The 13,433-nt window shown below is 43.7% G+C and overlaps 1 protein-coding gene across 2 annotated transcripts; it reads right to left on the reverse strand.

The window, feature by feature from the left end:
* Nucleotides 1-1,351: 1,351 nt before the first annotated feature.
* C1S (complement C1s) lies at nt 1,352-11,848 on the reverse strand. Of its 2 annotated transcripts, none has more exons than XM_058557605.1 (12): nt 11,678-11,848; nt 8,973-9,138; nt 8,518-8,725; nt 8,141-8,318; nt 7,349-7,474; nt 6,705-6,904; nt 6,339-6,492; nt 5,858-5,978; nt 5,380-5,453; nt 4,721-4,849; nt 3,955-4,029; nt 1,352-2,579 (listed from the first exon to the last, which is right to left on the reverse strand). In XM_058557605.1, exons 2-12 carry the CDS (start codon nt 8,993-8,995, stop codon nt 1,780-1,782), a joined length of 2,088 nt encoding a protein of 695 aa, XP_058413588.1. In that variant the 5' UTR covers nt 8,996-9,138; nt 11,678-11,848; the 3' UTR covers nt 1,352-1,779. The 2 variants fall into 2 exon arrangements, with proteins under 2 accessions (XP_058413588.1, XP_058413587.1); XM_058557604.1 differs by lacking the exon at nt 11,678-11,848 and adding an exon at nt 10,009-10,228.
* Nucleotides 11,849-13,433: the final 1,585 nt, after the last annotated feature.

Raw genomic sequence — 13,433 nt, forward strand, 5'->3', positions numbered from 1 at the left:
CCATCCCATCCTACTGCACAAGGCAGCAGCAATGAGGGAATTCTTTCGCCAATACCTCAGCCCGTAAGCAAGGGCAGAACCCAAACAGACTGAAGATTCTCTCCGGCAGGGATGGACTTTCTTTTCCCGTCACTTCTCAGATTCCAGGTTAATTTTTTTTCTATTACTCCGATTTTAAAAAAAGAAGGAAAATTTCTACATCATGGGCTTGTTTCTTAATCTTAATATTTTTCCAATTCTTTTTTTTCACTAGAGGAATCCCCCTTCTCCCACCCAAAACACCATAGTCCAGGGTACACTGTCAACTCCCTTGCACATGTAATGACAGGCAGCTGAGGGAAGGTGGTTAGGAGGTATACAGTTAAAGAATAATGTAAATGGCTTTATGCTACTTAGTTGACTTGACACTATCCTTCCAGAGGCTCCCTTTTATAATTCCTCTTTGATTCTTCAGACCCTTTGATTAGAGTTCTTGTTACTTCACCATATGTTAACCTCCAGTCTAAGGTCAGCTGTTGAATTTAGCCCTTTTGGTCTATAAGATCAAAATCCTTTCTTGATGGGCCCCAAATACACCCCTTTTGGCTTCTGATGAAAACTGCTTTCGTGAAAGCCGTATGTTACATCCGACAGACCAGAGGCCTCCTAACGCTTACCCTCAGTCCATGGCTGTAATAGGCACCCTGTTAGGGCAACTGCCACCCTAAGATAGCTCTCCTGTCCCCCTGTCCAATTTTGGGGGGAGGAGGAATTTTGGGTTCTTTTTTTTTTAATTTTTGTTCCCTTGAAAAAAAATAGAAGAGAGAGTCTTTAGTCCATCCTCACCAGGACCTTTAGCTATAACATCTTGGGGCAGAGTTCAACCCAGAGAAGACAGGGTGGCCTGACTGACAAATTGACCAAAATCACCAGGAAAGCAGATGAGAGCATGCTAAATTTCTTTTGTTTTTCTTTTTTATTAAGTCCTAATATTGTATTATGCAAAAGAGTAGTAAAGGAAAATTAATTTTCAGGAGACATTGAAACAATTTATACCTCAAAATTTTATACTTAAAGAAGATCTTAAACAGCCAATTCTAACTGTTGCATGTGGACTTCTGAATGAGGTTCAGGTATGTTTAGTGACTTTCAAAAGCAGAATACAGTACCTTATGTTTATGATGTTCATGCTAATCCACAATATCTCAGTAAAACTCAGTTGGAAGAGAGGAGAAAAGCTAAATTCCCTATTTTCCTGACAATTAAATATTAGCTGCTAGATGCCTGAATTTCCATGACACAACAGCCCTCTCATCACCTTCCCCTTCTATGGTGCTGAGGTCTTGATGTGGAATAAGACAAGTCAGCCAGAACTGGTTATAAACTTGCTTTATTACAAGTAGATAGCAGACAGTGAGAATGATAAAGTAAATGGAACTTCAAGCAGGTAAGGGGAAACAAAAAATCAAGGGTATGCCCAACAATAAATTTCAGAATCAGAACTGTAACACCAGGCAATCATCAGGAAAAGGGACTCCCTCTGGAATAGTGCAAGATAGGAGAGCCCTTGCCATGTTGTTATCCATAGTAGGTATTCAGGGGAGATTCAGACCACACTGAATGACCAACACAATGTCATGATCAAACACTACCTGCAGCCAGGTATCCCAACAATCAAGTTCTATTTAAATCATACTCTCATGTCTTCTCTCAGTCATGGTGAAACAATGAGAACATTGTAAGGAATGGTAAGCAACAGATTGGTCTTAGCCTTTGGAGAGGCTAGAATATATGCATGAATTAGCGCACACTGTGGGTACTATTTTCCTGTATAGTTTTCATTATCCAGTCAATGTAGTTCTTCACTCGTGTGTAGATCCCATAGGTCCCACATTGGGGACCCCAGGACACCAGGCCGGCTACATAGAATTTGGGGGTCTTTTCATTGGGGTCCTGTATAGCAAAGGCTCCACCACTGTCCCCTTCACAGCTATCAACGCCCTTCTCTCCTCCAGCACAGATCATATTATTAGTGAAAACAAAGGCATTTGTATTCACTCTGGGATTATTCCCTTTCACCTGCTGGCACTTTTCTAAGGAAGCAACGGGTAACTTTGCCCCTCTGAGCTTGATAACATTATCTCTTCCCTTTGTTCGGCCCCAGCCTGAGATCAGTCCCAGGTCTCCCAATGAGAGATCGTATTCTGAGGAGGTGCCTGGCAGGCAGATAGGGGAGACCTTGGGTCCCATTTTCACTGGATCTTTCAGTCGCACCAGCGCAATGTCGTTGTCAAAATTATTCCGTGTTTCTGGGGCATCCAGAAATTGCCAACTCGGATGAATAAACACACGCTCAGCAGTGAGCGTCTGGGCATTTGCCAGATCCGAGGTGACCACTGAGGTGGACCCAACATACATTACTGGGTTATTGTTTCCCTCCACAACGTGAGCAGCTGTCAGCACCCAGTACTCATCAATGAGAGCCCCACCAGCCCTTGGGTTCAAAAAGAAGACTTGCCAGGGGAAACTTTCAATGTTTGCAAAGGATCCTCCAAATATCCTCTGCTTTTCTGCAAAGGTCTCCGTGGGGACGCCACAGACTGGGAAGGAAAAAGAACAAGATGGGGAGGGAGCAGGAAATAGATTGCTGGCCTCCTGCAAATCTTCCAACCACTCAGAGACCTTCCAGGCTTCAGGGTTCCCTGACACAATACTGCCAACACTGTATTTGGTCAACCGTCTCAGTACCTGATTCATCCTGAACTTACTTAAGGACCAAACATTCCACTTTGCCAATGCCACAAACAGGCTTTTAGGAAAGGCTGGTTAAATTGAGGCAGTGTGTGAATTACTGAGCCCAAATGAGCTAGTGCCTCACACTATGGACAGCTTGACTCACAGCCCCTCTAGAGGCCCACTTCATCCCAGGCTCAGCACATGGAGCCAGTGGCCCAACTGGGAGACAGTGCTAGGAAACTCTTTCCTCATACAGATGGTAGGGGAGGCAAGCATTCTATCTTCTTCTGAGGCCCGATCAAACGCTTATCACATTCTTTAGTGAAGTCCTAATTGCAGCTGAGCCCCTCCTAGTAATCCATGGAAGTAGGGCAAAGAATGACTTCTCTTCTTTCATCTTTCATCTCATTCCCCATTGACTGGGTCCAGGTTTGATCCCTTTGCTATTACCTGATATAACTAAAACTGAATTTTATTTCAGATGAAGCTGCGTTACCTAAATCCCTCACTAGTCAGCCTGAGTGGACTCTGAGTTGAGCATAACAGGCTTTGGATGCAGACAGACCTGGGTTCAAAGCCTACTCCTGCCCCTTACTAACTCTGTGAACTTGCACTCAATTCACTCATCTGTAAAATAGAACTAATAATACCTACCTCATAGAGTTTTGCAAGGACTTGAATGAGATAATAAATACAATTAATTAGCTTAGTCCCTAGCTCTCAGTAACATTATTGTTACTACCAAGATCATTATTATTTTACTGGCTTTGCCTGAGGGCCTTCTTCTACTCAACTCTGACTGTGTGCAACCCCTTATTTCTTTTATTCCTCTATGTCTTGTTGCCATATAGACTTTTAATATAATAACTAAGCTATTCAACCAGTCTTGTTTATGACTGTTGATTCCTCACTCTCAATTCTCAGGCCCTGTTTTTAGCAATTCTACATCCCCTTACTACATCCACACTACCAAACCTAACTGGCCCTGACTCTGACACCAAGTGTCACTAGCTGACTTTTCTCTCTCCTGCTAGTTGGCCTGACTCAGTGTGGTTGAGGAACTCCCCAAGGCCCTGGCAGGCCCACAACCTAGTGTTGTCTCCACCTTCCTGAGCTAGACTCTGGTAGGCTCAGATTGTTAAATCCTTTCCCAAGAGGATTACAGCTACTTTCAGATGGTGACCTCCACTCCCCTATACCTGTGACTATGGTCTCTACCCAAACCTGAGCCCTGATTACCTGGAACACATTTTGGCAGCTCTGTGCCCAGCACCTCATTCACCCAGCTCCCGTTGCCAGCACAGCGATACTCCCCTGAAATAGCACAAGGGACAAAGGACACACTCACCACCACATCATCTCTCTTCTGATGCCCCCTTTCATTCAGAGCCTCAGCTTCTCTGGGATTTGAAGAGGGGATCAGATCAAATCAACTAGAAAAGAATCTTGAGAATATCCTCCAAACAATCCCTCTGGCCTCTCTCCTGCCTGGGGAGGGGAAGGAACAGTCTCCAAAGCAGAAGGAAGATGGTTATGGTAGAGACTTGGAAAGTGCGTCAAGTGGGGAAATAAAATATAAAATAAAAAGCAATGAAGTGGGACCTATTGTGTCTCATCCAGCCCTTCATCTAGCATTACCAAAGCCTCTCCATCAAGAAAGCCAGTGATCATAGTATGGTGACTTGGAGCATTACTCCTGTGGGTTCTACATTAATTAATTGGTCGAAAGCTGGATAACCACATGATAATGGATATTGTAGGGGAAATTCCTGCCATAGTTGTGAAGCGAAGGTAGGTGACCTCTATGATTCCCTATGGATGATCCTATAGAACCTACCCTACCTCATAAGAAAACTATATCTTTAGACTAAGCCCAGAAGATGAACAAAGTCTGTCCCATCTCCATTATTTCTCTCCAAATTCTCTCCAATTCAGAAAGATTGTGCTATTCACCCTCCAACACTCTCACTCTTTCTTTCTCTTTTCTCCAGTCAAAGAAACATACCACTTTCTTCATTTTCTATGTAGTAATATGGCTCCTCACAAGTGTAGCGAGTGACAGAACCAAATAAAGTATGTTCTGGATCTTCGGCTTTACCATGCTGAATAGGTTCAGGAGAGCCACAGTCCACAGCTACAAGAGGAAGGCAGGAGAGTGATGGTCAGGATAGCCACCTCCTCCCAGGAAGAGTCACTGGACCAGTTCCATCCTCCCAGCCATGCTCCTCACTCCTTCTCCACTCCCACATCTATAAGCATACCTGGGTTGAACCTCCCCACACCAGCCTCTCTGTGGCCATACTCTCAACTGGCATCACTCAACTCCCTAGCCCACTGAGTTCTGCCAATTCAGATAGCCCCTTGAAAGCTACAAGGAGGAACCTGTTTCTTAGTGGTTGGTGGAAGCAGCTGCAGAAGCCAGGAATGGACCTATATAGTGATATTGACTCTATCAATCCCACAGCCCCTTTCTTTGGAAGAAACCTCTAGTCTGGCTGGACTGGGACCAGACCAGAGCTTGAGATTCCCTGACCAGCTTCCCTTCAAAAACCCAACCCATTCTCTCACAAGCTTAAGAAGAAAAAATGCCTTTGAATCTCGATGCACTGATCTTTCTTCCTTTGGGAGGAAAAAAAAAAAAGTCCCTTCTAAAGAGATACATACGTTGACATTTCAGTCTGGAATTACTCCACTTTCCATTGCTTTGACAAGTAGAATAGAAAGATTTCAAGCCAACACTTCCCTGGAGAATAACAGACATCACCATTAATTTATAAGGAGAGATATGGGGAATCAAAACCAAAATGGAATCAATCTCTGTCCTTAGATCAATGAGGAGTCCTCACCACAAGAAGCTTGGAACATCTTAGCAGAAAAACTCAAAGCACCCAGGAGTTGGGGTTAAAAGGCGATTTTGACCCAGTATATCAGCTCCCCTTCCCCAGGAAGAATGAAGGCAGAAAGAGAATGCCAAGCTGGCCAAGGAGCTCCATGACTCACAAGAAAGGACTAAAGATCCTGAGCTGTTCTGTTTAGGGAAAAAGTGTTATACCTTGCTCAAACAAGGACATTCAGCAAACAATTGGACAATTCCAGTATGCTCATCCTGACCTAGAGATTAGGGAGAAGCCCCTAACAGTACTTTACCTGTACAACTTCAAACCCTTCCTTACAGGTTATCTTCACCACATCTTTGAACACATATTTTGCCTTCTCAGGCTCCCAAACAGAATTGTCAGTGACTTCTTTAGGACACGGGATTGCTTGGAAAGGACAGAAAAAAATTTACCAAATAGCTGGAGAATGTCTATACTATTTACATCATTCTCACACTCTAAAATCATTCAGTTGTCCTCAATCCTGATACCTACCATTCCAAAATGGAGATGTCTAAAATAACATGGCATTACTAACTAACCACCCCCAAGTTGTCTGCACTCACAGGTCCAGTTGAAGGATTCCTAGTGGTTGAGACATTTCTAGCAACCACTGAGAGGTTTAGATCTAGCAGAGGAAGTGGAGTACCTCAGGATACTATCCATACAACAATCTACCTGTCTTGATTTTACATTGTCCAGGGACTTTGGTACCAGCAACCAAAGAGCCACTTCTAGATTACTCACGATCTCCATAGTAGCGAAGCTTCCAGCCATTTTTTTGTTCTGCTTGGTCAGTTTGGAAGATAATATCAAGAGCATTACTCTTGGTTTCAATATTTAGTGGCCCAGGGAATCCATGACCACAGTAAGGACCAAATCGTTGGTCTCGTGTAACAAACTGAAAGGAAACAAAATGATGAAATCAGAAGAAAGAAAGAACTAAAAGAAAGAGGTAAAATGGAGGGGATAAAAGTAAGGGAGGTAATAATGGTAATATAAAATAAGAAGGAGGGAGAAAAAAAGAAAAGAAGGAAAGACAATTTGTCTTCAAGAAGACACAAGAAATCTTTCTGTGTGAGTTGGGAAGAAAATTAATCATCCATCACGCACAACTAAACTGTCAGCACAGTGGCCCTCTGAATCAGCTGGCTCCACATCAAAATCTTCTTTCCGCATAGTCACCACCACTTGGAACCCCTCCTCTAGCAGGATCTGATATTCACACCTTGAGTTCTCCGGATATGAATTGGGATAATTGGGACTTGCAATCTCCCCAACCAGTGCAGTGAATACATCCCCACTGCAATTGACTAAGAGAGAAAAAGAGAAAAAAGGAATCAAATATAGGGTCAAGCAAAGGACTTCCTGCCCTATTCTATGACTCCTCTCATGAACTGACAGTCCCTGACTGGAGCCCACATGCACCAATTACACACCCAATATAGATCAGTAGAAGTACCAAATGCCTATTGGGTTTCCATCACATTGCTTATGATAGAGACTTTCACAGTTATGAACAGTCCCAGGTAGATTCTTCACTGGCATCTATCTCTGCTCTCCAATTAATTAACTTGACCCTGCAGCCTTGTCTTCGTCCACTCTTGTGACTCCACCCCAGCTTATGGGTAACTAAGAATAGATGCCAAATCAAGGCTGAGGCTAATCAAAATTGGAAGAGTAGACAATGCCCTTGCTGAAGCCTTCAGCCATTCTACATCCCAGGGAACATGCACCTCTCTTGATGCCAAGCTCACCTCCGCAGTTCTTCATATCATCATGGAGGAAGTATTCTGGGGGGCAGGAGCAGAAGTAACCACCAAGGAAGTTGTTGCAGAAGTGGCTACAAGGGGCATCTACAAAGTCTTTGCACTCATTTACATCTGCAAAGAGTAGAGAAAGCTTGAGGTCAAGGACCAAGACCTAGCCTGACCATTGCATGTCTATAAGGGAGCTCTCAATGCCAGAGACCATTGACCTTTCTCATAAACAGAGCATTTCAGCTCTAGAGACAACAGTCTGCAAGCTAAACATGATGATATGTCTTCTGCAGGAAGGAACAATTAGTATATTTATTACATCATATGATGTTGGCACATCCGTCAAATCTAAACAATAGTTTGGCTTTTATGAGCTGTTCTAACATCATTTTAACCTGCAGATAGGTATGGAAGCGCACAGAATTTGAAGGTTTGTTTGCCATTGAATGGGTTTGAATACCATACATTTCTTGTGAAATTCTTGGCAAGTTACTTAGCGTTGAGGTGAAGATTAAGTTAATATAGGTAAAATTCCTAATACAGTGCCCAGTTCATAGTGGTTCTCAATAAATTACTATTTATTATCTATTATTACCATTATCATCATCACCACTAAGATATTATCGTGTGTTTGAATTTTACAAAGGCAATTTATGGAGGGACCCAAACCAAGTCAACACTTAGTAAATGTTATAAACAGAATCCTTATTCACTGCATTGCTCAATGTTTGTCCCACTTCTAACCTTTTAGCTGGATCAATAAAGCACATAGAGAAGGGTGAGCCTTACCCACGGCAACATAGTATGCAGCAAACCCAGTGAAACGCTCTTCATTGGAGAAGTCCGACCTAAAGATCACCTGGAGTTTGTTGTATGGGACGTGGAACTCTTCCACAATTGGGGAGCTGGGATTCTTGCTGGTCCTCTGTCCACAGAGTTTCCCTTCTTCAAGGACCCCTGACATTATCTAAAAGAAGAGGAAAAAAGAAGCTAGGAAAGATTAATATTTTGGTATGGAGGTCAGAGAAGAAGGGACAGAGAGAAAAGAACATTTACCACCTTAGGACTATTTGTCTTTAGTTCACCATATGCCTATGGCACTCCCTCCTACATCCTTCTCATTCCATTACCCCAGGCCTATCCTTTATGTGCTTATTATAATATACCTGCACTGAGTCATATGCACAGTCCTCTGACAGCTCGATGTCCAGATGGGTGAAGTAGAGGTGGATCCCATACCCTTCAGGAACTTCTATATCCCAAGATTTCTCTATCTCATTGGGGTATGCCTGAGGATAGTTAGGGGACAGGATCTCCCCATACATAGTAGGCTCAGCATAAACCCATGTCAAAAGGGAAAACAGGACAATGCACCTAAAAAAAAAAGAAATATGGAGACAGGAGTGACCCAGGTACCAGCAGACTAGTGCAGAGCTCTAGCATTTGTCACAGGGAGGAGGGAGACGAGAAGGGCAACAGCACATAGAGGGGAATCTTAGATTGGAATAAAGCAAGAAGGCTCAGGTCAAACCAAAACCCAGGCTTCAGATATGAGCTGTTTTCTTGAGAAGGTGAAGGGAATGGAGTCCAGATACATCTCTGTAGACTCATGATCACTTACCACATCTCTGGCAATTTGTCCATCCCTGATGATCAGCACGAATCTTGGTCCTGGCTCTTTGCACCTAAGGACTTTGGAGCTAAAGCGTTCGCAGACCTGGTTATGTTTGTCTAACAAACACAGGCACCTGTTTGGTAGTAGGGGGTCACCTGGGGTTCAATGTCACCTTCATAAGAATAAGACACAGGTTAAACAGAACCATAATGCTAATCATCACCATATGACACCTATACTCTCACACTCTCCCTGCTTCTACTTCAATTAATTTTCTAGACTAAAACTAAATCTTATCCTTCTCCCATTGCTTCTCTGGACCTTGTCCCAGTTTTTCTCCAAAAGAATGAGTAGTTTCTCCCAGTTTTCTTCCTCTCTCACCTCCGTTCCTGACCCCCACTCCCACTCTATCAGTCTCTCTCCTGCTCTCACAGAACAATATCCCCATTTCTACTCAGGTTTTCAGGAATCTTTCCCCACCAGGACCATCCATCTAGGATATCTCTCCCTCCTCTTTTGACAGTGGTCTCCCTTCTCACTTCAAATCAGCTCTCTTTCTGTGTTCGTTATTGCATGCGTTTCCACAGATGCTCCCAATGACCACTGATGGAGGAATGAGCTTCTTTCACCAGGGGAAGGCAGTGACCTTGGGAGAAGTGGTCTGAGAGAGGGTTGTGTGGGGAAGGAGAAAGGGGACACTGAACGACAAGAAACATAAAAGGAAAGGAAAAATTTTCCCTCAATTTCCTACATTAATTTTCCAGGTTTTTTTTTTTCCTTTACTAAAAAGACAAGACTATCTTCCTACAGTTCCTAGTAAAGTCTTGCCAAATATGTTTCTAACTCTGAAAATAGTAGTGGGTAGTAGGGTGATGTGGGGGTGGGTGGGGTCAACCTCAGAGAAATAGGCTGTCTATATTCTGACTTCTTTTTATTCTGCTCTTTCCAGCCCTCCATCTTTGCCCGAAACCTTCCTATGTGAAGTTTGCTGCCTTTCTCTTTCCTCCATCAAAGCTCTGCTCTTCGTTTTTAAGGTTTTTACCTTCAGAGGCTGATGGGAGCAGGTGGGTCAGTCTCCTCTCTCTTGCCAGTGGGCATGCTGGGCGACCGTGCCGGCTTCCAGGGAGAGCAGCACGGGGCCTTGACACTCCCTCTGCAGGAACCTCCGCTGGCCTCCCTGTCCTGGTTCTGTTCATATGATTCTCTAACCCAGTGTGCATGTCTGAAATTCCCTGATCCAAACAAAGAGGGGGCTGGGAGACCATGACATGGGGGAAAGGTAACTCAGCCTTGATCTTGGAGCTCCCTCTGCTTTTGAAACAAGAACTGCATCCTTCTCTCAGGCTTGAGATTCCTCTATCCAGGGCTACAGGGTGAGAAAGGAGGAGTGGGGAATTTCACCGATTGCCTAATGCTCTTTTTCAGCCAAAGGGTGTGTTACAGAGTTTTCGGGGAAGTCAGGTGATTTGTGGGAAGAGGAGGGGATTAATACTGTGGGGGGAAAGCCAAACTCAGAAAGCCCAACCCTCTAGCTGAGCATGAATCATGAATTAAGGGAGAGTGGTTATCAGAAATGCAGGTCATCTCTGCCTTTAAAGCAAGTTTAATGGTTGGATAATGACTTATACCTAGACCCAAGCTGGTATAGGATGATGCTTTTTCCTCCTCCTAAAATCCCCTCCACATCTCCAAACATCTAAATTCTATCCACCAATCAAGCCCCAGTTCAGATACAATCCAGAGTCCCTTATCCACAACGCTTGGGTCCAGGTATGTTTCAAAATTCAGAATTTCACAGATTTTTAAAAGACAGTGCAGGGCCGGTCCCGTGGCTTAGCGGTTAAGTGCGCGCGCTCCGCTACTGGCAGCCCGGCACGCACCGACGTACCGCTTCTCTGGCCATGCTGAGGCCGTGTCCCACATACAGCAACTAGAAGGATGTGCAGCTATGACATACAACTATCTACTGGGGCTTTGGGGAGAAAAAAAGGAGGAGGATTGGCAATAGATGTTAGCTCAGAGCCGGTCTTCCTCAGCAAAAAAGAGGAGGATTAGCAGCATGGATGTTAGCTCAGGGCTGATCTTCCTCACAAAAAAAAAAAAAATAGACAGTGCAGTACATGGACCAAATATTAGGTAACACCTCCTCCGCTCCCTTCCCCTGAGGGGCTGGGATAATACTCCATTATCAAACACTAATATTTCTGCAGCTAAACATATTGATCTTCACTGTAAGCAGAATACCTAAAATTATAATTTAATATATTATATTTATAAATTACTTATAGCTATAATCATAAATTACTCATCAGTTCAAGTGAGGTTTTGCTGGCAAATGAGTTTTGATGACAAACTTGGGGAAGAAACAACACTTTGTTTTCAGAGCATTTGGAATTTAGAATTGCAGCTAAGAGACCAAGGGACTGTGGGCCTGTACAACTCCTCCACAGTGCCTTTCCTGACCTCCAGCTCTCCTTCATGTCCCTTATCGCTTTCTACCCCCATCTCAGTGACTGCATTCCAAGCAATCTATGGCTTCATCAATTGAAGATGCTCTCTTATTTTACATACTACTAGGAATAAAAAAGCTGCCAATTAAACTATGATACACCATTGATTATAAGATGCATCCTGATTTCAGGAGTGTTAAAATGTGGGGGAAAACCGTGTGCCTCAGAATCGATGAGGCATGGTATTTGTGCACGTCTTACCTCTGGTTGACTCAGCGCTGGGCCTGGAGTCAGAGGACAGGTCCAAGTCCTCTCACCAGCTGGAGACCTTGGGTGCATCACCTAACTTCTTAGCTTCTTCAAGGATAAAACAGAGATAATACCAGTTGTACATACCTTACATGACTGTTAGGAGGATCTAATGAAACAACGAGAGTGAAAGAGCTTTGCAAACTATGATGCCAAATAAATTTACATTTTAAAAGGAAGAGAATTATGAGCCTATAAGGTGTCTGAAGGCAGGTTCTGGTCTGATTCATCTTGGTATTCTCCACCATATCTAGCAGCATCATTCATAGAGTAGATGTACAGACCACCATCTGTTGTTCCTTTAGTTGTCCAGCATTTGAACGTCTTTACCACACTTGGGGGGTTCCTCTTCATATGAGTCTTGGGAACATGCCAAGAGCCCACCCCCCAGGAGAGAAGATGCAACTACAGGAAGTGTGTCCTCACCGCTCTTGCTGCTCTGGAGCAGGCCCATGCACTCACACTCCAGTCAGCAGAGGCATCTGCTTAGGCTTTGAGTCCATAGGTAGTAATACCAAGAAGCAGGGACTGTGGAACCTCTAGTGACAGTGGTGGTTGGAGAAAGATGGAGGAGGAGGTGGTGCTCACAAGCAGCATTCAGCATCCAGCCTCAGAGGATGAGTGTCGCAAGCTGAGGTGCCTAGGGCCTGGCCAAGGCGGTGGCGGCAAAGGCAGCCATATTCTGACCATTGTTCCTGCTGTGAAGCTTCCACACTTGGCTCTCCAGATCTCTTGGCATTTCTGTGAGCAATCCAGGATCCCTTTAATAAATTCCTCTTCTGCTAAAATCAACCAGGATCGGTCGGTTTCTGTTGATTGCAACTAAGAACCATCACTGATACCACATGCTCAGTGAGTACCTGAGAAATGATTGGTTGAATGAATGAGCCAATGAGTTCAGACCATTTACTAGCTGCTTTTAGCTGTTTGACCTTGTAAAAGTTACTTAACTTCTCTGAGCTCCAGTTCTATCTTGCATAAAGTGGGAATAATATCACCTACCTCAGACACAGCTATCATTGTCAGGACCTTTTGTGACCATGATTAAATGAGATAATGTACGCTAAGCATTCAGCATGTGTCTGGCACTCAGTAAGCCCTTAATAAACAATCAACAATAACTTCATCTCCAAACACTAACAGCAGCAGTAGCAGCATCATTCTCCTCAAGAGCTTCAGAGCATGGTTCACTATACAGCGAGAAAAAAGAGAGCATCTTACCAAATTCTCCAGGGTTCCTTATCCTTTTCCTTCTAAATTCAATACTCGCCAGAAAAGTTAGTGACTCTCTCCTACCCTGACTTCTGTTTTGCCGTCTCCTCTTTAATTTTGCCATCCAGGTGAAATATTTTATTTTTCTCTCTAAATCTCAAGAAGACAACAAATCACACATGTAATGGCATCTCTGGGCCCTGCCTCCTTCGCCAGTTCAGTGAGAACTCAAGTCAAGACCTCTTACAGTGACAGCCTTGAAAGAGCAGGGACCACATTACATAATCCACTCAGTATTGTGGGGATTCATAAAAACGACAGTGCTTACTGTCACCCTCAGGGTCATCTGAACCCCAGCGGATGTGATAATGCTGAGATGCAAACCAGAAAATAGAACCTTACATGCTAATATTAAACGTAACTAATACACGTGTATATAAATATGAATAGGACATTTTAGAAAATATCATTAGTGTTACTCAGAGTCTTAACTGTC

Source organism: Diceros bicornis, chromosome 17 (genome assembly GCF_020826845.1).
Source record: "Diceros bicornis minor isolate mBicDic1 chromosome 17, mDicBic1.mat.cur, whole genome shotgun sequence".
NCBI classification, from domain to species: domain Eukaryota; kingdom Metazoa; phylum Chordata; class Mammalia; order Perissodactyla; family Rhinocerotidae; genus Diceros; species Diceros bicornis.

Coding starts and splice junctions, on each gene's coding strand:
- C1S (XM_058557605.1), bottom strand. CDS start 8,995: ATGGACAAATTGCCAGAGATGTG. Junction 8,319..8,517: donor GTGCATATGACTCAGTGCAG/GTATATTATAAT, acceptor CTCTTCTTTTAG/ATAATGTCAGGGGTCCTTGA. Junction 6,905..7,348: donor TGATATGAAGAACTGCGGAG/GTGAGCTTGGCA, acceptor TTTCTCTCTTAG/TCAATTGCAGTGGGGATGTA.